General features: G+C 47.5%; 6 protein-coding genes across 12 annotated transcripts; 4 read left to right on the top strand and 2 right to left on the bottom strand.

Annotated features, from left to right (window-relative positions):
* The first annotated feature begins 8 nt into the window (after positions 1-8).
* On the top strand, positions 9-2262 carry Mettl2 (methyltransferase-like protein). Of its 2 annotated transcripts, none has more exons than XM_015188351.2 (3): positions 9-359; positions 414-1459; positions 1969-2262. In XM_015188351.2, the coding sequence occupies exons 1-2, from the start codon at positions 151-153 to the stop codon at positions 1231-1233; spliced, it is 1029 nt and encodes a 342-aa protein (XP_015043837.2). In that variant the 5' UTR covers positions 9-150; the 3' UTR covers positions 1234-1459; positions 1969-2262. The 2 variants fall into 2 exon arrangements, with proteins under 2 accessions (XP_015043837.2, XP_001352765.4); XM_001352729.4 differs by having other exon boundaries at positions 11-226.
* Positions 2263-2369: 107 nt separating this feature from the next.
* nSyb (neuronal Synaptobrevin) lies at positions 2370-9031 on the top strand. Of its 5 annotated transcripts, XR_001453321.2 has the most exons (7): positions 2370-2510; positions 3064-3137; positions 3420-3567; positions 3651-3809; positions 3874-3925; positions 5420-5539; positions 6962-7030. XR_001453321.2 is itself a non-coding variant. In XM_002135434.3 (6 exons), the coding sequence occupies exons 2-6, from the start codon at positions 3109-3111 to the stop codon at positions 7141-7143; spliced, it is 570 nt and encodes a 189-aa protein (XP_002135470.1). In that variant the 5' UTR covers positions 2370-2510; positions 3064-3108; the 3' UTR covers positions 7144-9031. The 5 variants fall into 5 exon arrangements, 4 of the variants coding, with proteins under 4 accessions (XP_002135470.1, XP_015043836.2, XP_015043835.1 ...); XM_002135434.3 differs by lacking the exon at positions 5420-5539 and having other exon boundaries at positions 6962-9031; XM_015188350.2 differs by lacking the exons at positions 5420-5539; positions 6962-7030 and adding an exon at positions 5787-6200.
* A 1597-nt stretch (positions 9032-10628) lies between these two features.
* Positions 10629-16713, top strand: GC (gamma-glutamyl carboxylase). The gene is made up of 4 exons (XM_015188347.2): positions 10629-10946; positions 14436-15030; positions 15091-15449; positions 15506-16713. The coding sequence occupies exons 2-4, from the start codon at positions 14444-14446 to the stop codon at positions 16591-16593; spliced, it is 2034 nt and encodes a 677-aa protein (XP_015043833.2). The 5' UTR covers positions 10629-10946; positions 14436-14443; the 3' UTR covers positions 16594-16713.
* On the top strand, positions 11422-14362 carry LOC4812498 (uncharacterized). Its single transcript, XM_001352728.4, has one exon. It carries the CDS (start codon positions 12007-12009, stop codon positions 12703-12705), a length of 699 nt encoding a protein of 232 aa, XP_001352764.2. The 5' UTR covers positions 11422-12006; the 3' UTR covers positions 12706-14362.
* A 26-nt stretch (positions 16714-16739) lies between the features above and the next one.
* On the bottom strand, positions 16740-21485 carry ABCB7 (ATP binding cassette subfamily B member 7). Of its 2 annotated transcripts, none has more exons than XM_015188344.2 (6): positions 21293-21433; positions 19361-19475; positions 18880-19123; positions 18664-18818; positions 17256-18604; positions 16740-17187 (listed from the first exon to the last, which is right to left on the bottom strand). In XM_015188344.2, the coding sequence occupies exons 1-6, from the start codon at positions 21404-21406 to the stop codon at positions 16930-16932; spliced, it is 2235 nt and encodes a 744-aa protein (XP_015043830.2). In that variant the 5' UTR covers positions 21407-21433; the 3' UTR covers positions 16740-16929. The 2 variants fall into 2 exon arrangements, with proteins under 2 accessions (XP_015043830.2, XP_002135469.2); XM_002135433.3 differs by having other exon boundaries at positions 16930-17187; positions 18880-19003; positions 21293-21485.
* LOC26532360 (SET domain-containing protein 4) lies at positions 19392-21454 on the bottom strand. The gene is made up of 3 exons (XM_015188345.2): positions 21293-21454; positions 19538-21019; positions 19392-19475 (listed from the first exon to the last, which is right to left on the bottom strand). The coding sequence occupies exon 2, from the start codon at positions 20937-20939 to the stop codon at positions 19560-19562; it is 1380 nt and encodes a 459-aa protein (XP_015043831.2). The 5' UTR covers positions 20940-21019; positions 21293-21454; the 3' UTR covers positions 19392-19475; positions 19538-19559.
* Positions 21486-21524: the final 39 nt, after the last annotated feature.

Here is a 21524-nt window from a genome sequence, read left to right on the forward strand (position 1 = left end):
ATTGAAAAACCCCCTTGGGCTGCAATGGGTTAACGGTTCTCAACATGACAGACAACGCGGTTGTTGCTTGTTTTCATTTCCTTATAGTTGGTATTTGATTTGGATTATCCTTCCATCCACTGCATAACATGAGCGGTACTCCCACGGCCGATGACTGTGAGAAGCGACCTCAGTTCGGCACACGTTTACTCAAGGACAGCGACGACGTCTTTAAGCACAATGCTTGGTAAATATGCGTGGCAAGGTCTGCGGCGTTTCGCCAGCAAAACTTGGGAGCACACTCGAGAGCGCAAGAAGCCAGCGGGTGCTGGCGGGCGCATACTAACCGACGTGCGCGAGGTGTTCGAGTTTAATGCATGGTACACATTGTTGGCACAAAAACTCTAAAATGCGATCTAAAATGTGCTCTGCAGGGACCACGTGCAATGGGATGAGGAGCAGGAGCTGGCCGCACAGGCGGCCGTGGCAAAGAACTCGTGCAGCAAGCTGAACGACGATGAGCGGGAGCGATTTCAGTCGGATGCACCGAAGTTTTGGGACTCTTTCTATGGCATACACGACAATCGGTTCTTCAAGGACCGTCACTGGCTGTTTACCGAGTTTCCCGAGCTAGCGCCCATTGATGTCAGTGAGCAGCAGTCACGGAGCATCTTTGAGCTGGGCTGTGGCGTCGGCAACACCATCTTACCCCTGCTCCAGTACAGCGTGGAGCCAAAGCTAAAAGTCTTTGGCTGCGACTTTTCTGCCAGGGCCATCGATATACTTCGCAGCCAGCCGCAGTTCGATGAGAAACGCTGCGAGGTATTCGTAATGGATGCCACGGAGGAGCAGTGGCCGGTTCCCTTTGAAGAGAACTCGCAGGATATCATTGTAATGATATTTGTGCTGTCCGCCTGTCAGCCAAAGAAAATGCAGCAGATACTGGACAATTGCTATCGCTACCTGCGACCCGGTGGCCTGCTCCTCTTCAGGGACTACGGCCGCTACGACTTGGCCCAGCTGCGCTTCAAGAGCGGAAAATGCTTGGAGGACAACTTCTATGTGCGCGGCGATGGCACCCTGGTGTATTTCTTTACAGAGGAAGAGCTACGTGGTATGTTCACTAAGGCGGGGCTCCAGGAGGAACAGGTGATTGTGGACCGAAGGCTGCAGGTGAATCGGAGTCGCGGCCTGAAGATGTATCGCGTTTGGATACAGGCAAAGTTCAAAAAACCTCTGGTTCCGACTTCTTAGCTTTCGTTAATCGTTGAGCTGTAATCGATTTCCTTTTTCTTTTCATCGACTTGGCGTATGAATGTTAAAATCGGCAGCTACATGTCAAGTAGAATGTCCAGGATAACTTTTTGGCTCGTTAATTTTGCAGAAAAGCTTTCGGCTCTGTTAACTTTGCAGAAGCATACACATAACATAACAGTTAGGAAAGGAAAGCTGTGAGTTTTCGCAGTTGGCTAAAAACGTCGTAAGTGAAAATTTTCCTGTGCTACGTAAAATAATTTTTAGTTAAATAATTAAGGAACAATTTGTTGTAAACTTGCGCTGCCAGGACAAAGTAAAAGTGCTTACCACACAATGTTATAGAATTCGTAATCGAAAACATAAAGAATGCGACTAAAAGGCCTTTCGAATGAAAGCAAAACCATTATCGTGTAGAATTTCATTGATTTTTTCCCCTAGCCAAGACAGGCCAGTGCCAAGTTGCGAACTTGCAAAGATTTGTAGAGTCCACACGCGAATATATATTTTTTTTGTGTGCAGAAATATCCCGAGACTGCCCCAGGGGGTATGCAACAGAAAGGTGCACCAAGTGCACCCACGCAAACACACACACACATAGAGAGAGCCGTGGGCAGGCCACTGGGCGTGTTGCAAGCCCCCACTCGACTTCTTACTCGTAAAAATACTCAATTCTCAATCCAAATATAAGTCTAAAAATAGTTTCAACTATTTTTACACTCTTCCCACCAACAGTTCAGTTTCAGTTTCGCCGAGCCAGAAGATCCCTCTGAGGCTGTCGTGGCAAGTGTTACCCACACACTCGACATACACACACACACACACATCAAGCCAATCCCCCCGCAACCGCTGAGGCGAGCCGAGAGGAGTGAAAATTCATTGACGATTGGGGGCGACAAAGCTCAGGCGAAAGAGAGAGAGAGAGCGTGAGACAGCGAGCGAGCGAGCGAGTGAGCAAGAAAAAGAGCGCAACCCTCGACAACAAAAACAACGAAGCAGAGTTCTGCTGCACCCAACGCACCACCACCCGCCACCACCGCCGCCATCAGCACATCTGCTGCTACTACCGTCACCTCACCCGCGAAACGACCCTCCCCGACCTCGACGCTCGACGCTCCCAAAGTGAAAGACGTTGGCCAAGTGCATACCTATTCACACGGGAACCAGAACCAGTCGCAGTCGCAGTCGCAGTTACAGCCACAGACACCGCAAACCGAGTTTTGTTAATACATCAGCGGCTGCAACAACACCGAAAACAACAACAAAACAATAGAAATGTAAGTGAATGGACATTATTGATTTGTCTGGGGTTTTGGGGGGTCCTTCTCGTACTCGTTTCTCGTTTTTCGCACTGGGGTAATGCTCATTTAATGCCCACACATTAAGTATACGCAGCATGGGCCCAGCATTTCATTTATCCAAATAGTCCATTTCGATTGGGGCACCGCACCCGAAGTGGCTCCAGCAACAGCAGCTGCAGCTCCCATTATTCACTCACAATGGCCGAGAGAGAGAGAGTCTTCCTCTGGTCCGGCAGTGGCGATGGCGTTGGTGATGACGCTGCCGCATCACATGGCATGGCATTCACACGCCGTAAAATCAATAATTTTGACTACGTTTCGCCTGAGCCGTGAGTCAGGCCATGCAAAGTAAATGAATTGTCCAAAAGGGAACGCAAATAATGCCGGGTGTTTCGCCCGATCGATTTAATTTCCTTCGCACTACGAACATTATCAATACTCACCTGTAACGTAGCATTCCATGGGATTCATTTCCATAACATTCCACAACTGAATATTTAACTATTTCCTTAACTTTGGCCGTCAACAGAACCCAGAGACCGCGGTAGAGTTCTAAGTTTTAAGGGTCTCTGCGATGGGCAAGAAAGACAAGAACAAGGAACCGTAAGTGCTAATCTCTGCACTCTTCGATTAGCCGGCTAGATTTTCTCCAGCACTCTCTGTGTATAGCACACACACACACGTACCGTCGAGATATTTTAAAGAATCGCTAGAACGCTAGAACGATAGAAACCGTAGACCCATAGTCATAACGAAACCCCTACCTCCCATACTTTGTGTAATCCAAGTCCTGTATTTAATTTGAGCGCCCCGTTGGGAGTTGATTAGTCTTGGTATTTGCCCTCCTTGTGAGCTCGTTGCATGACTAATGATTGTTCCCTGCAGGGCGGACGCTGCACCAGCTGGCGATGCACCACCTGCTGGACCTCCAGCAGGCGAGGGAGGCGATGGCGAGATTGTGGGCGGACCACACAATCCGCAGCAGATTGCGGCACAGAAGCGTCTCCAGCAGACGCAGGCGCAGGTCGATGAGGTGAGTGGAATACAATTTCGCGATTTCATGAAGAACCTTTACAAGGAGAGCTTCTGCTTCTGTTCTTCTGTCCCGCCCTTTAGGTCGTCGACATTATGCGCACAAACGTCGAGAAGGTGCTGGAGCGCGATAGCAAGCTGTCGGAGTTGGACGATCGCGCCGATGCCTTGCAGCAGGGCGCCTCGCAGTTCGAGCAGCAGGCGGGCAAGCTCAAGAGGAAATTCTGGCTCCAGAACTTGAAGGTCTGTGTGGCGGCGTCGGCAGAGAAGTAACTAGCACTAACCCATTGTTCGGTTCCACTTGCAGATGATGATCATAATGGGCGTGATTGGCCTGGTTGTCGTGGGAATCATTGCAAGTAAGTTAATCGTGCGGAAATCCCTAGATCAGGCTGTTCTTCTTACTCACAACATGGGACACACACATCCCCTAGAGATACATACAAAGCCACCCGACACCCGACACCCAACACCCGACACCCACTCAACACGGAACCAATATATACATCCACTTTCTATTGTTTGGTTTATTCTTGTTTAGCGCTGATTTCGTTAGCCTAAATTACGTTTATTTCGATTTACGCACACAGAGACTAAATTTGATTTTGAATTGGTTCTTTAATTCCGCCAACTCTTTTTTTCTCTAGGTAATTTTATGTAGATTGCTAGCTATCCATTGCTAATCCATAAGAAACTAGTAACTTAGCAGCAATGCATCATCCGCAATGCAAATGCAAACGCATATCAAAAGCAATCAATTAATCAATCAATCAATCAAGCAACCCAATAAGATCCGTAATCGAAATCGAAATCAAAACCGATATCAAATTCAATCCCATCTAAAAACTGCCATGAGTAGAGCTAAAACTCACAGTCCAACTGTTGTACGTTTGATGATCTGATCGCTCGCTAAACCGATTCGAATTTGATGCCTTGCGAAATTTCCACCAAAAAAAAAAAACCAAAAATAAAAACCAAAAACCGATCGATCGATCAGTCAATTGCATCCATATCATGTGCTTCGACAACCACTAAAACAGTAACTACTTATATACGTATATGCCATATATGTATATGTATATGTATGTATCCGATCTGTGTGTATATCCAAAGTCCAACATCATCTGGTTCCATGCGACCACCATACGCACCATACGCAGGTTCGGTAATGATAATGATTTGATTTGATGCCAACTGAAAGTCGTGTCATACGTTGTTCTCGTTTATTATCCTTTCCTTTCCTGTAATAGTTTTGTGCTCGCCATGGATATCGGTATCGCCGGTCCCTGGTGACATGGGTGAAGGCCGGTGGCCGATGGCTGATCCGATATTCGTGTGTGTACCCGTTAGCGTTATCCTTAAGAACCCTAAGTTCTCTGTTTCGACTAGCTAGCGTATAACCCGTAAGCCGTAATTATCTGTGGTTTGTTCCGTACTTCGTTTCGTTTTGTTTTGTTCGGATATTGGCGCTCCACAACTCTTCAGCAGATACACAAAATGTGCCATTGTCCAGTGTAAAAAATACTCGTATCCACAAGTAAACGTAGCTCGCTCTCCAAGACTCAAAGAAAACGCAAAGGCCGTCAAGCCGAACAGTGAAAATCCACTTGTACTTGTAGCTGTGCTCACTGTACCACCAACTGTACCACCTGTACCCACTGTACCACCTGTACCACAGCAGCTGCCTAAAGCACTGCAAATCTTTTATGAGTTCTTAATATGATTTACAAATATTTTCTCTGATTTCCACACCCACACACACACACACACACACACACACACAATGGACACCTGATATACGTACATATACATACGTTGCCACTGATACACAATATTTTTTGGAACAATTACAGAGAAAGACGAGAAAGAGTAATACACTGAAAGCATTAGCTTTGTACAATTTTTTTAACCATAAGAAATACAGTTATTCAATACAGTTTTTCCCCAAAAAAAAAAAACATATTATTTGTGAGGTAAAAACAACAGCAAAACTCTTTCCGTTACTCATCCGCAAATCTTATTGCTAGGTGCACCCAAAATATCTCTCTCTCTCTCTCTCTCACACTGTCTCTTTTGTTTGGTTCATTTCTCCGTTTCATAAAAACTGAGAGATTTTTTGTTTTGATTTGATTCAGTTTTGTCAACTAATATCGCTTGTTTCGAAATAGAAAATAGAAAAACAAAAAACAAATGCAATTCACGAACAAAAATTTCTCGTAGAACCGTACATGTCGGATGATGCTGCTGCTCCGCCACCTCCTGCTTTGCAGCAGCAGGTGGTACCGGCACCAGCATCCGCACCAGCATCTGCACCAGAATCAGCACTACCACAACTACAACAACTACAACAACAACAACAACACCATACACAAAAATCTGAACCACCAACACTCGAGAAACCATTGGCTGAGAAATTGACCGACAATCCACAGAGTCCGTCGGATGAAGTGGCGACAGGACAATAGGACGATCTCTCAAAAACAAACCAAACCAAAAAAAAAAAGAAAAATATATATATATATACAGCAACAACTACAGCAAACTAATCAACCAATCAATTAATCAACCCATCGATTAACCAATAACTACATCAATAGAAACCATAATCAAAATTAGCCGAAAAGAAAAAGAAAAGAAAAAGAAAAACAAAACAAAAATTAACCATTTCACACCACCTTCTTTGTAACATTGAACATTGAAACAAAAACGATCTTTTCGAACACTGTAAGCAAACAACAAACGCAAAAGCAACATTAACCTGTGCTGTGCGCTTCTTCTTCTTCTTACACCCGTTTCCGTTCCGTTTCCGCTGTCCTGTTACGCTGTCTTCTGTTACCGTTAGCGTTAGCGTTACCGTTGCCCCCCGTTAACGTTTACTTATAATTTTAGCTGCATGTTTGTGCGATGTGTTTCGATGTCTACTACGTGTGCTTAGTATCCTTATCGTTATGGTTGTATAATTTCGTTTTGGTATTCTTTTTCGATGTTGTTGATAAAGATATTCTGTTAACCGCATATGTACACACCTCTGTACATATGTACCCGTATTTTTTGTGCACAAAAGTCTAGGCGGAGGCTGGGGGATACAGCCAAGAGTCCTGTCCCGCGGGGGATTGTCTTTGAATGTACATACATACGATAATGATGTACCCTCGTGGGCGTTGCATTTGCCCCTCCATCCCCATATCCATATGCTACTACTCCCCGATGTTCCCTGATATTCATAACTGAGCTTTTAACCATTGAAGTGTAATATGTTTTGGCGTATATCCGTGTATCGGTGTAATTGTCACTCCATTGAGATTCAATCTCAATCACTACCCACCTGTTCGGGCCACATTTGACTAACTCTCGCTCTCTCGTTCTCTCCTTCTGTTGCCCCGACCCGTCCACAGATAAGCTGGGACTCATAGGCGGAGAGCAGCCACCGCAGTACCCTCAGTATCCACAGTACATGCCGCCACCGCCGCCACAGCAGCAGCAGCCAGCCGCCGCCGGAGGACAGTCGGCGCTGGTCGATGGAGGAGCCGGCACCGGAGCCGGGGCCGGGGCCTATCCGGAGCATGGCGGCGCATAAGTAATTCTGGACGGCATTTACCTGTAAAGCCAAGCAAAGAACGTTTCTTGATTACACACAAAAACAAACAAAAATATAATCTGCAAAACCCAAGAACCGACAAAAAAACTCCCCCCCAAAGGGAAAACTCAGTTATACTAGAAAAATCTCGAGAATTGCAAAGAAGTCAATAAAATAATATGTTTTCCCACTTAAAAGACGACGAACATGACGGCTTTGAGTAAATGCAGTCATAATATTAACACTAAATCTAAATCTAAAGAACGCTCCGGACAAAATGAAGTTGTTGCTAATTTGTTTATGGTTACATTATTTCATGCATAAAAAGGTATATATAAAGATAAATATAAATATATAAATATATATGGGTACTTGAATATTTACGAGTAAATCTAACAAAACAACTAGTAAACTATGCTATATAACTACGACTATATTGTACTTAACATGTATGTATGTATCTCGGGGCTGGGCCGGTGCGAGGCCAGCGCGAGGACCGGGCCTGGTCGCTCCCGATAATAGCAACTCTTTGAACTCAGTTTCCTTAGCAAATCTACTAGTATCGATTTCGAACAGTTTTTCGGAACAAAGCCCAAAGCAAAGAAGACACTCCCGAGAACGAAACCAAATCAAAGCTTTTGTTCCTAAGTAAAAGTTACGCAAAATATAAATATTTGAAGTGTATAATCCAAAAAAAAAACCAAAAACCAAAAAAGAAAAAGAACAACAACAACAGCAAAATCGAGCAATTGATTAATGTATTGTATTCGTAAAACTTTATGTGCAACCCAGAATATTGAGGAGCTAAATGTAGTAGCGGAATGAACAGAAACCAAAGAGAAGAGGAAGGGAAACAAAGAGAATGGAAAGGAAAAGAAAGGAAAAGAAAAGGATAAGGATGATGGAGGATACTAGTGAAAATATACAAAAGAAAACCAAAAACCAAAGAATGAGAATTAGTTTGCAGTTATATGTTGTCTGAATTATTGTGCAATCATTATTGTTGTGTTTGAAATAAAGACACAAGATCGAGGATCGAGGATCGAGAAGGATCCGATTCGGTTGAAAGATGAAACCAGACAGTTCAACGATTAAATTAAGCGCTAGACACACAATATGTTGGTTATGACCAGTTTTATTTGACAGAAGAAGCAGAAACAGAAGAAGACAGACAGAAGCATATGTATGTATATTTCAATGTTATAAGTAATAAACGAAAGCGGATACATAGGGCCTACTATATGTATAGGCATTCATATATGTATGTGTAACGTGTAACGATATGATATTTAGATCTCACACACTCCACTCCACTCCACTCCACGCCACCCCGAACCACGAACCCCGAAACCCAAACCTCCACCTCCACCTCAGACCCATTCCGATCGAGTAGTAACCAACTTTGAGACAACACTCTTAGCACATATTGTACTTACCTTGTTCTAAAAATACGAACGTATATTAACAATTAATGTATTAACTAATTGATTCAAGAAGCGCCTGCCCAAAGTGCTTTGCCTACTAACAAAATAAGGCACAAACAAAATCGAAACTACTTAAAACAAAAACAAAAACTAAAACGAAAACGAAGACAACAACAAAAACAAAAACAAAAACAAAAACAGGAAAACAAATGAATATGAAAATGAAAATGATAATGAAAAACGGGGAGAACCGAAATCTAAGACCCAAAGTGCAGGTATTTTTAGCAATATTCGTAGCGTGTACAATATGTCGCCCTTAAAGCTTAATCAAATCTCGTTCAATGTCCATTACTACTACAATATCACCAAAACACCCACAAACACTCACACACACACACACACACCTTTCACATGCATATAACCATTACCAACTACGGAATCAATATAATAATCAATGAAAAATGTTTAGAAAGCGTTTCGGTTTTTGTTTGGATTTTAACCCGAAAACAAAATGTATACACACACACACATACACACGATCACAGATGGACAGACAGACAGACAGACAGACAGAGAGACAGACAGAAAGAAGTATTCAAAATGAAAGGAGAGAAAAAGCCGGAGTTTCGGGCATACGGCCGTACTCCCAATTGAGAGGCGGCACAACAGAGCAATCAGAATGTGAGATGGACAGAGAGAGACAATGCGGAACATACAAACAAATGGAAAAGAAAAAACCCCCCACAAACCACAGATGGAAAATGAGAGTAAATATATATATGAACCGTATATAAACAATAATATTACTAATTAATTTAATGATTAATTGCACCCCGAAAATACATAATTATTTAAATAAATAAATAAAAACAAGCAAAACTGTCTTTTAAATTGATGTTGCAAAAGTCTGACTAACAAGATTGAGGATTCTTAAGGACCCTCAAGATTCAGGTAATCTGTGAGAGACGAATCTTTGATAGATGGGTAGATCTGTATCTGTTTAGTAGATCTGATATCTACGACTACGTCTCGTAAGCTCCAAGAGCGAGGCTTTCATACAAGAGGTAGGGCTATTAGGATCTGCGTAACCTTAAAGATTAAGATATGCTTTATCTTGTACACGAATAGACAGGTTAAAAATAGAATTCGGCGAAAAGTATAGCATATTTTTGAGCGCCGGGATGGCAGCCAAAATGCGCACTTGACACTAGAATAGAAAAGGGATACGCTACGTCTCGGTACTCGGGCACACGTGGATGCATACATAAATAACAATTGGGGCAAAGACAGAGCCGGAGCCGGAGCCAGCCAGAAATTATGGATAATGGAAATAAACCCGAGTCTGAGGTGCGACGCATAGATTTAAATCAGCCACAAAGGGGGATGGGGATGGAGAGATACGGATATGGCTGGGGGGAGGCAAGGCAAGGAGGAGACTGAGGCCGAGGCGCCTGTTTATTATGCTTGCCACACCTGATTAAAATCTATTGACAATGCAGTCGACGACAAAATTGGAGCAGCACTAACAAGGGCCCCCCACAAAGGAAGGAGCAGAAGTGTTGAGCACCTTGCCGGCCGTGCCGGTCCCGTTGCCGTGCTTCGTGCCGCGACCTCCCACTTAATGAAACCCAATTACTGACGGGGGCCGTTGGCCAAATCCTGGAGGCGGATGGCAAACAATAACAGCTGCAGAGAGTCGTCAAGTCGAAGGCCCAGCTGCTGGGGCTCGCACCTGTAAACGTTGTTTGCCCTTTTCCGGCGATTCGTTGATACCCAGTAAGATGCGGGTAGATATATTATAGAACTAACTAAAATAAATAAACCATAAGGAAATTATCAAATTAGTCGTATTGTTATGGCGCTTCCCTGGGTATCTGCCAGTCGAGGCACACGACAGAGGCGGTTCTACTTGTTTATTATTATTAACTTCGTTGTCATTTCCTTTCAAGGACATGCGCAAACACCCCCACTGCCACCCACACCCACACCCCTACCCACACGACCATCATCCCCATCTCCGGCTGCACTGAGAGGGATACTCGGCCGTATCTCTGTCCGTGTATAAATAAGGGGCAACCTTTGCGCACAGCCTCAGTTGGTGGACCGCGTTGCCTCCGTGTGTCCCTTTTCCCAGTTGCTCTCTGGCGTGAAGCGAGAGTGTTTCCGTTGCGGCTGCCAACTGTTGCAAGGCGTGGAAGAAGGAGTAGACGAAGGAGTAGGAGTAGGAGTGCCTTTACTTAAATTAAAAATTCAAGCGGAAAATTGTCATTTTCGAAGGAAAGCCCATTTAAAGATCACATCACAGGACTTGGATGTGCCACCTTAAGTGATAATTCTACAGAAAGGATCTCCTCCATATAAAACAACTGAGATTCCAAGGTAGGTAACATTTTCCTGTTTATAAGCTTAAACCCGTTGAAAACTCTGCTGGAAGTTCGAAAATAATTGAGAACACAAAACTTATCAACACTGAATACTCCCCGGGACGAGGCGCCGTGCAGAGCAGCCCTAATCGAATTACGAACAGGGTTGCCATGGCGCATTTTGCAAACGAAATGCATTGTTTTTATTTTCCCTGCAACCGAGAGAGAGCGCAACAAACTCGTCGCCAGCGATGGCAATCATATGGCGAAAATAGCGGTTAAAAGCCACCCCAAGACACGTTGGCCAGCCAGGCCAGGGTATCCATGTTGAAGGTAAGGCGGTCCTAGCGCTCTCTTCGCAGGCGACCGCCAGTCTGTTTGCCAATATTTCGCTTCTCGGAGAGCAGCCATACCCTGGCTGGCTAGTCACCGAACAGGCAGCTTTCATGGGGGTTGTTGGTTGCTTTTTGCTGGTGGCTGATTACTAGTTCGTTCTGCTCCGGCCAAGTCGATTCTGTATTCTGTCCAGTCATTCTGCAAACTTCGGAGCGTACGGTTCTCGAGTTCTTTTGTCGGTCGCGTTTCTCTCTTCCCCTCTCGATTTCAGCAATCTTCTCACACACACACACACACCACACTCACTGTCACTGATTGCCCCGATTGCCAGTCGCCAGTCAGTCAGTGCAGCGGTCAGAAAGAGAAAGAGCCAGAGCCAGAGTCAGAGCCAGACAGAGGCAGAAAAGAAAACCAACCTCGGACTTTCGCTCAAACTATATTTCGCAGTGTTCTTGTTGTTTTTGTTGTTTTCCCTGCTGATGGCTGTTGGCGTATAGCTGTTGTGTGTATAACTAACTGTAAATTGCCGCTGTTGCTGTCTCGCTTCCGTGCGCTGCGCCTGCCTGCCAGCCTGCCAGCCTGCTGCTTGTGTGTGTGTGTTTTCTCGACATTCTCCCTTCCCCCGTCTGCGTCTGGCATACCACGTCACGTCAGTCCCCGAGATTGAGATTGCACAGAACCAGAGCCAGAGCCTAAACCAGAACCGAAGTCGCAAAGGAAACGAAAACCGCATCATCGCAATGGCCGAAAACTGCCCCAAGTGCAAGAAATCAATCAACGGGAAGGAGGCCGGGTTCATAATCTGCAACTCGGACGACTGCCGAAAGAAGTTCCATCGCACGTGCGTGAACATCGACGACGCCGTGTACGATGTCATCCAGAAGAACCCGATGGTTTCGTTCAACTGCGACGAGTGCAAAAATCAATCGCCACGGGCGCTCTCGTCGAAGCTGCACACCATCGAGGAGAAGGTGAACAAGGTGTGCAATGGCATCAACCAGATCCAGGGCCGGATGTACCAGCAGTACTTCCAGTTCGGCAACCAGCCACCCATGCAGCAGGCCAGCGCTCTGGACACCACCAAGAAGCATCCGCAGCAGAACAACCTCATCGTGGTCGGCAACAACTGCAATTCGGATCGATTGCAGGTCGTCTGCGACTACGGCCGCTGGGTGCAGGTGGGGAAATTCGCCACGAACACCAGCGAGGAGGATGTCATCGACCACCTGGCCGAGGAGCTAAAGATCAACAAGAACCTGGTCAAGTGCACCAAACTGGTCAAGAACGATGCCAATCTTTCGCAGTTATCGTACTGCAAGTTCAAGATCTCCATTCCGGACTATCGCTTCAACGAGCTCTTCAATGAGGCGATCTGGCCCAGCGGAGTTATGGTCAGTCCCTTCACTCCCCGCTCCCAGCTGAATCAGAATCGTCTATAGAGGGAGGGGTACGGCGGCCGGGAGAGTGGTGACACCAGGGTTAGGGTGAAGCCGCCGTGTGAGAAGTGAGAGAGACCGCCGCCGTAACAGAGAGAGAGAGAGAGAGAGGCCCGAAAAAGAGAGAGAGAGTTGGCGCACGGAACTGCATTGAGGCGGCCTGAAACTCGCAAGGGATGATTTCCGGCCAGCGATAAAAACAACAACTGCAACCGACTGTCGTCGGGTCGTGCCGTGCCGTGTCGTGTCGGATCGGGTCGGAGTGGGGGAGTGGGGTTGTTGCCCCCATTGTATGCAAATTTTTGACACTCAAAACCCTTGTCTAAATCTTTCAAAGCTTACCGAACCTATCTAAAAAATGAAAACCAAAAGCAGCAAATTTATTGAATTAACTTTGAAAATGCATTTTAAAATGTTTTAGCGTTGCGTAAATATCGACAAATGATAGACAAACAAAACTAAAAAAAAGTATTTTAATGGCAACTCACAGTAAAATAGAATGTGAAGCAAAATATTAGTCATTTATGCATAACTGTCGTACTTAAATTAAAGTAAACCCGCCCCTGCCCCCAAAACTAAGCGTATTAGACACAGCGATTAAAATTGAAGCTACTATTTAAACCGCCTCCGGAGTCCGGAGACCGGACCGGAAACGAAATCCCAAACCCAAACCCCCCACATTCTTTTATCAAAGATTATTTCTTAAACATTATTGTACTACTTCCGAATACGAATACGAATACGAATACGAATATGTATGTATGTATGTGTATATGTATTTCCAAATTGGAATTCTACATTATATATAGTTTCACGAGAAATCGATAGCAAGTCCTACTATATTGCATGTGTACGGCATCTAACCAATTAAGTACTTAACCAAGTAAACAAGTAACCAAACCAAAAGTATATTCAAGCAGTCGACGGCTTATATTGTATTGTATTCGTATATATGTATGGTAGTTTGAGGCATTTTCAAAGCTTGTTCCCAACAAAGTTTGGAAATTTTGCAAACCAATGCACAGGACACTGGCAAATTGTAAAACCCGTTTAAATTCAGAACAGAAATATATGTATTTGTGTATTCGAAGGTGTACTATACTCGTATAAGCAGGAACAGAAACCCCGAAACGGAAACCGAAACCGAAACCGAAACAGCAAAACACATTGGAACCGATATCGGAATAGAAAGCCCTTAAAAAAAATACAACAATAACACGGTTCCACACGGCTCATCATGTTTGCTGCTTTTTAATCAAACAAGAATTCGATACGAAGCTGGGCAAATTTGTTGCAATATTTACTCAAGAATCGAGTATAATGAGTGTAATTGATATATTTTTTTACGCGAAGCGAACCCGTTTCGCTCTCCAAACAGCAATATTTTCAATGGCCACGGTCGCGTCGTAGTCATACCCATCCGACTCCCATTTCCCAACGCCCATTCGATGTGAGAATGGGAAATGGCAGCTGGGGCAGCTGGGGCAGCCGTGCTGTGGTCCGCACCCAATAAAGTTCAGAACAAACCGTAGATAATTATGCAAGAGTCAGCAAACGAAATGTAAAACACACATATATTATATATTTAGTATACAACAATATGCATGCATGTATTTATGTCAACTTTTTCAATAAATTCTAAAGAAAAAACACCCTAAAACCGCCGAATGTTTGCAATCGTGGGACACTTGTTTGTTTATCCTCCACCTAATAACACACGCCCATGTTTTCAGGACAGGCCATGGCCAACTCCAAGCGAAAGCAACCCACGAAATCGTCCAGTTCCCCGGATATCGCCCCCACAGCACAGAGCAAGCCTCTCTCCGGTGAGATCCCCACCACAGACGATGTTCATCAAGTTACAGTCCAGTCTACAGGCATGGGCAACCTCTTCAGAGAGTGCCTCGGTCATGAGCCGAGCAACTTCAGCAGTCTAACCAAATTCACAGCGTGGCTGCAGCGACCTGTGGATGGGGCCGCCCTGGGCATCTTCCGGCTGCTCTTTGGGGTCGCCATGCTGGTGGACATTGCCGAGGAGCGGGGCGGTGGCCAGCTGGATGTGCGCTTTGGCGAGCCCCACCACTGCCACTTCCCGCTGTTCAACGGGATGCGGGCCCTGGCCTACCCGCTGATGGGATGCGTCTACCTGTGCATGTGGCTGGGGGCGTGGGGCATAATGCTGGGCTATCGGTTTCGTTCCAGCTGCCTGACCTTCATAGTCCCCTACTGGTACATCTTTCTGCTGGACAAGCCGACCTGGAACAACCACAGCTATCTGTTCGGGCTGGTGGGCACGCTGCTGCTGTTTACCCAGGCTGATAGCTACTGGTCTGATTAGAGCATACACCTTCCTTCGATCTACAGTCTAACCTGAATTGAAACTTACAGTTCGCTGGAGAGTTGGCTGAACCCTGCGAGGAGTCGGAGTCGCAGTCGGACCGTTCCCTACTGGAACTACTTTCTGATCAAGTTTCAGTTCTTCGTTCTGTACATGTACGCCGGCCTGAAGAAGATCTCGGCGGAGTGGCTCTCCGGCTATGCCATGAGCAATCTCAGCCAGCACTGGGTGTTTTCTCCCTTCCGCCAGATGCTGGATCCGGAGCTGATCGATCTGCTGATTGTGCACTGGTTTACGGCCTTCTTTGATGTCTCCATTGCCTTCTTCATGACCGTCGAGAAGACGCGGCTGCTGGTCACTCCATTCATGATCAGCTTCCACCTGATGAACTCCCGCCTGTTCGTCATAGGTAAGTGCATAAGAATGACTATGTTTTGGACGGTGAAATTATTGCTCCTGTTGCAGGCATGTTTCCCTGGGTATGCCTGGCCGAGGTTCCTCTGTTTTTTGGCTTCGACTGGCCAAGGAGGATACGCGGCACGGCAAAGATGGCCCCATCCGAAGAGGCATCCCCAGCCAGGCCATCCCTTCTGGCCAGGCTGCGGACATGCCTTATACTCGGCTACTGCGGCCTCCAGCTCTTCCTCCCGTACTCGCACTTCATCACCAAGGGATACAACAACTGGACCAATGGTCTGTACGGGTACTCCTGGGACATGATGGTGCACTCGTTCGACACCTTGCAGACCTCCATCCAGGTCGTGGACAACGACAACCAGCAGGTGCACAATCTCAATCCGTTCGCCTTCACCGAGTACGAGCGCTGGACGAAGTACGCGGACATGGCGGTGCAGTATGCCAAGTGCATCGAGGAGAACATACAGAACCAGCAGGTCAGGGGCCGTCCGTCGATTGGCAGAAACATTTCCATATACTTTGACATCTGGTGCTCCATGAACGGCCGGTTCCAGCAGCGCTCCTTCGATCCACGCGTGGACTTGCTGAAGGCGCCGTGGTCGCCCTTTGAGAGCACGTCGTGGTCCCTGCCGCTGCTTAATGAGCTAACCCACATGCGTCCCAAGCTGCGGACGATCGAGAACGAGGTCCTGGCCTGGAATAACTACTCCGACGTCATATTTGTGGCCGACTTTCCGGGCCTGACGCTGATCAACTTTATTTCGCCTGATCTCATCAACTGCACCCTGACCATCCTCGAGGGAAATGTGCGCTACAAGAGCGACATTGAGCAGGAGTCGTATTTCCTTACCGCCGGCAAGAGCATAGGCCTGGGGAGCAACATCACCCACTTCGTGACCACAATTGGGCAGAAGCCCGCCTCCTATTTGTTCACGTACACCAACAAAACCATGTTGGAGCAGGATATCTCAATCGAGGAGACTGCTGCAGAGGCGAAGCGTCCCCTGCTGCCGCTGTGGAAGGAGTTCGAGCAGCGCGTGACCAACTACAAGCAGTTCCTCGGACACATTGGGAACTGTGTGCTCTACCTGCTGTACGATGTGCCCATTCCGCTGGCCGTGCGGGAGAGAGATTAAGATTGAAGCAGCCCCAGTGCTCTGCGCCCTGCGTAAGCGATCCTTGCCTACTCGTAGCCCTAAGTGTGACTAATTGTATGGGTGATAAAACTGATAATAAATGTTCCATATTATACCACAGATGCACAGATGCACAGACGCCTGCCTTCTCCTAATTACAACTGTATTTACAAATGTCACAATATTACTTTTAGCCTAACAATAACGAACCATCTCAGCCAGAGATGCAGAATAAACGATGAATTTAGAGGGTTAGGAAGGGCCGAATCAAGGAGTTGAGACGCACAAACACACGTACACACATATTGTCCAAGCATCGTTGTGGCTTTATCTGCACTACGCCACGCCCCGTGCCTTCTTGGGCACGGACTCGTCTTCGGTGTCCCGACTGGGGTCGAACTGCTGCGTCTGCGTCTCCCACAGGCGGGCATAGAGCCCGTTCTGCTTCAGCAACTGGGAGTGGGTGCCACGCTCGCCCACGCCGCCGTTCTCGAGGACTAGGATCTCATCGGCATCTTTCACTGTCGACAGGCGGTGGGCAATGCAAATGCTGGTGCGACCGGAGGTAGCGCGGCTCAAGGCCTGAAGGATATTCTGCGGGGCAAGCGGATGGCAAAGATTAGCTGGTGCAAGCAGGAATCGACCAGAGTCAATGTACTCACATGCTCCGTAATGGAGTCCAGACTGCTGGTGGCCTCGTCGAAGATCAGAATGGGCGTGTTTTTGAGGATGGCGCGAGCAATGGCCACGCGCTGCTTCTCGCCGCCGGACAACTTCAGTCCCCGCTCCCCCACCTGGGTGTTGTACTTGGCCGGCCAGCTCATGATGGAGTCGTGGAGATCGGCCATGCGAGCCGCATTCTGCACCTCCTCGTGCGACTTGGTCAGGTTGCCGTAGTGGATGTTGTGCTCGATGGTGTTGTGGAACAGTACTGAGTCCTGGGGAACGACGGCAATCGTCTTTCGCAGGCTCTCCAAATCAACAGAGCTTATGTCCTGGCCGCCAATCAGAACCTTGCCGGAATTGGGCTCAAAGAAACGGAATAGCAGGCGCACCATCGACGACTTGCCGGAACCAGAGCCACCCACAAAAGCCACATTCTTGCCGGCGGGTATGGTGAAGGAGAGATCTCTAAAGATCGGCTTGCCGGGCTCGTACTCGAAGTTCACGTTGCGAAACTCAATCGAGGAGTTGCTGTTGTCGATGAACAAAGGCTGGGCATTGGGCGCCGTCTGGATGCGACTGTCCACGTTCATCAGCGTGAACATGGACTGCATGTCGAGTAGCGCCTGCCGCACCTCCCGGTAAACACTGCCCAGGAAGCCAAGAGGAATCGACAGCTGAAACAGCAGGGCATTGACCATCACCAGATCTCCCACGGTCATGTTGCCCTGGACGATCTCCTTGGCGGCCAGCACCATGATCAAACTGAGGGCGCTGCTGAAGATCGCGTTCTGGCCAAAGTTGAGGAGCGCCAGACTGGAGCTCGTCTTTAAGCTGGCCGCTTCGTACTTCTTCAGCACCTCGTTGTAGCAGCCAGCCTCGTACTTTTCGTTGTTGAAGTACTTGACCGTTTCGTAGTTGATCAGCGAGTCCACCGCCTTGTTGCCAGCCTCGTTCTCCGCCTGATTCATGTAGACACGGAAGCGTGTTCGCCACTGGGTCACGCTCAGTGTGTAGAGGGCATAGATGCCCACACAGCCCATGCTCACTCCGGCAAAGGCCAGGCCGCACTTGATCCCCAAAATGCTAGACACCAGAGCCAGCTCGAAGATCGTAGGCACAATGTTGAAGACCATGGCGGAGAGCACAAAGTTGATGCCGCGCGAGCCCCGATCGATGGTCTTAGACAGGGCACCCGTCTGCTTGTTCAGATGGAAGGCCAGATCCAGGTTGTGCAGGTGAAGGAACACGTTGCTGGCTATCTTCCGTATGGAATGGTGGGCCACCTTCGCGAACACTGCATTGCGAAGCTCATTAAAGCCGGCGGCACTGGCTCTGGCAATGCCATCTAAAAAATACACCATTAGTAATACCAATCTTAAGAAATTAAGTGATTCGATTTCTTACATCCCAAGAGCAAGGCTGTGGCTGTGGATAGCACCGCATCTGGCGCAGTGTCCATGTTTAAAGTGGTCATGGTGTCCACAGCACCCTTAAACATAAAAGGTACGCACACAGTCAGCAGCTTGGATCCAGCCAGCAGGCCCAGGGATATGCCCACGCTGTATTTATAGAAGACACATAAATATTTATATTCTCGATACAAGTTTCCTTAGAGCTCACCGTTTGCGCACCAGGGGATCTTCCTTGGGCCAAATGTAGGCCATCATCGCTCGCATCATATCCTTGGAGGTAACCTCCGGTGCGTCCAGCTTGCCCAGGCCAGAGCCGCCATCGCTGCTGCCCCCTATATGAACGTGACATTGTCGAGATTGTTGTAGTTGAACTGGTTGCGGTTGCCGTTGTCGTTGTCGTTGTCGTTGCCGTTGCCGTTGCAGCGTTGTCGGAGCTCCTTCTTGGGCTGCACCTGCGTTGAATTTACTTGAATGCAGCAAAATCCAAACAGGTGCTCAACACAACAAGCGAACAAACAAACGAAACGAGCATTGGGCCGACTCTTGGTTACAAAGGAACTCACAAAACAAGACGGAATTTGGTTAGTCAAAGGAAGAGGATAAAAAGCTAACGAAACAATACACAACTATCAGTATTACAAGTGTTATCTACTGCTAAGACGTGGGTGAAGATCCGCGGTGGAACATACCTTTGGCCTTCTTGCCAAACACGCCCCCCAGGAGCTTGCTACCGGGCGTGGGGGTAAAGGGTGTGATCTTTTTCCGCTTGGCATTATCGTCAGCACTGGCCAGCGACGAGTACAGCTGAAAAAGGACGCAATATTAGACACAGTCGGTTAGAAAATTACAATTAAACAGCTTTGTACTTTATTCGATTCTTAAGATAGGCTACTCTTTGTTGTGGAAATCAGATACAGAAGCGCAATGCGCCGCCTCAAAGTTGTTCAGATATCGGACGCACTCCATCAGATAGGACCGAGCTACTGCACCGCTCTCTGTTAGCTGCGGAAGCTTGTCCAACTCCCCCGCAAATATCTGATACTCTCTGATCTTGTGGGCCACCAAATATGCCAGCTCTGGCTGCACATCGTCGAACTGATCGACATCGCCAAAAGCGATCTGATTGAGCAAATTGGGAAAGTAGGCCTGCTGCTTGAAGATCAGATGAAGGACCACTCGGAGGTTGTGCGAGCATCCGTCGTCGAGGTGAACAAACATCTGATCGCACAAATTGTGCTCCCTGATAAACTTAAAGATGTTGCGATGGTAGGTCTGCGTGGCCAGCGTTTTATTGAGCTTGATCATGTGCTCAATGTCCAGCAATGACACTTCAAAGTAGTCATGGGCATTCCCCTTCAGCCAAAAACCGTACTCTGTCAGCAGCTTGAAATTGGTAAGCGCTCCATAGCTGATGTACAACTGGTCGTAAGGCTTGACCTCAGGTATGGGCAGGCCATTCAGTGTTACAACATAGTCCTGTCCCTGGATCTCGGCAGTTGTTTGAACAGCGTCCGAATGGTTGAACAGGTCCAGGAACGGAGCCAGTGCTAGGTTTGTATTCCCGCTCAGGAGAGGCTGAAAGTGGCTCTTGCTTGACTGCAGTTTCAGCAGACGGGCATTGAGGTAGACGCTACGAGTGTTTACGGCGAAGTAGGCCACTCGATACTCCGCCAGAGACCATATCTCTTGGCAGTACCTCTGGCCGCAGCCCTCACAATACTGCGATCCTACCAGGGTTTTGAGAATTTCGTAGTAGTCGCGTATCTGTCGGTTCTGGGCCACGGTGCGCTCGAGCACTGACTCCGGTAGGCACTGCAGCTCGGGTATGGTACAGAAATAAGGCGTGGTATAGCTTCTAGGCAGAGTATCCAGGTAAACACCAATATGAGAGCTTTGTGAACAATCGTGCAAGTGCTTCTGGTGCATCAAGTAGCAGGCGATCAGGGCCTGAAACGAAATGCGTGCGTCCTTGTCGAATAGATCCTTATTGAAGAGGCCTTTGAACGCCTGGTCTGCCTCCAGGGTAGCTATGCTTATGAGACACTCAACGGGCAGGCGGATCAGCTCATCCCCAGCCACGAACGACCGACGCTTTGAGCACAGTCCTCGCCCAGTCTGGACATAGGAGTGCGCTGATAGCTGCGTAGAGTTCTGCCAGCCCTGGGCATGCAGCTGGACGTAGAGAGCCTGCAGGCTGTTCTGTTTGTGCGCGTCAACAGTTGTCGATTCGCTGGCCTGGCGTCGACGAAGGCGTTGTGTGCGACCCATGGCTATTCCTTTCAGTCTGTGGCTGCGTGTGTGCTGTTTTGGCCGTGCTACTATGTGTGTATTCTATGCGTATGTGCTTACTGCAACGAAAGAAGCAAGTGCGTAGTACATTAATTCATTGAAATTACACTCTCGATCTCTAAAAGGGCCAAAACAACACACACGCATACTGTTGCCTGACCTCTTTCTTTGGTTTCATTTTGCCTGATGCTATTCTAATTGATGGAATATTCCGCTACAATAGTACTGCGATTCACGCATAATTACGAAATCGTAATCTAGTCGGGAGACTTTATCTAGCCGAGTGGCCTTGAGACACGGCCACGGGCGCAGATGAGCCTCGGAACACTTACCACTCTCGCTGGCACGTGGCGGGCTCCTTTAAAAAGTCCGTAGCATGTCGCGCGGCAACTGGAGGAGGGGAGGTTTTTGCTGCACAGTTTCGTCAGGTGCAGAAGTCCAGCCATTACTTTATTGACAACCAAAAATATACAATCTTCCGAGCGCCGACCCTATGTTTATGTGACGATGTGGGAGTAGTGTTGGCTAACGCTGCAGTGTCAGCTGGGCGTCCGATAGGTCCGA

This window comes from Drosophila pseudoobscura, chromosome X (genome assembly GCF_009870125.1).
Source record: "Drosophila pseudoobscura strain MV-25-SWS-2005 chromosome X, UCI_Dpse_MV25, whole genome shotgun sequence".
Classification (NCBI taxonomy): domain Eukaryota; kingdom Metazoa; phylum Arthropoda; class Insecta; order Diptera; family Drosophilidae; genus Drosophila; species Drosophila pseudoobscura.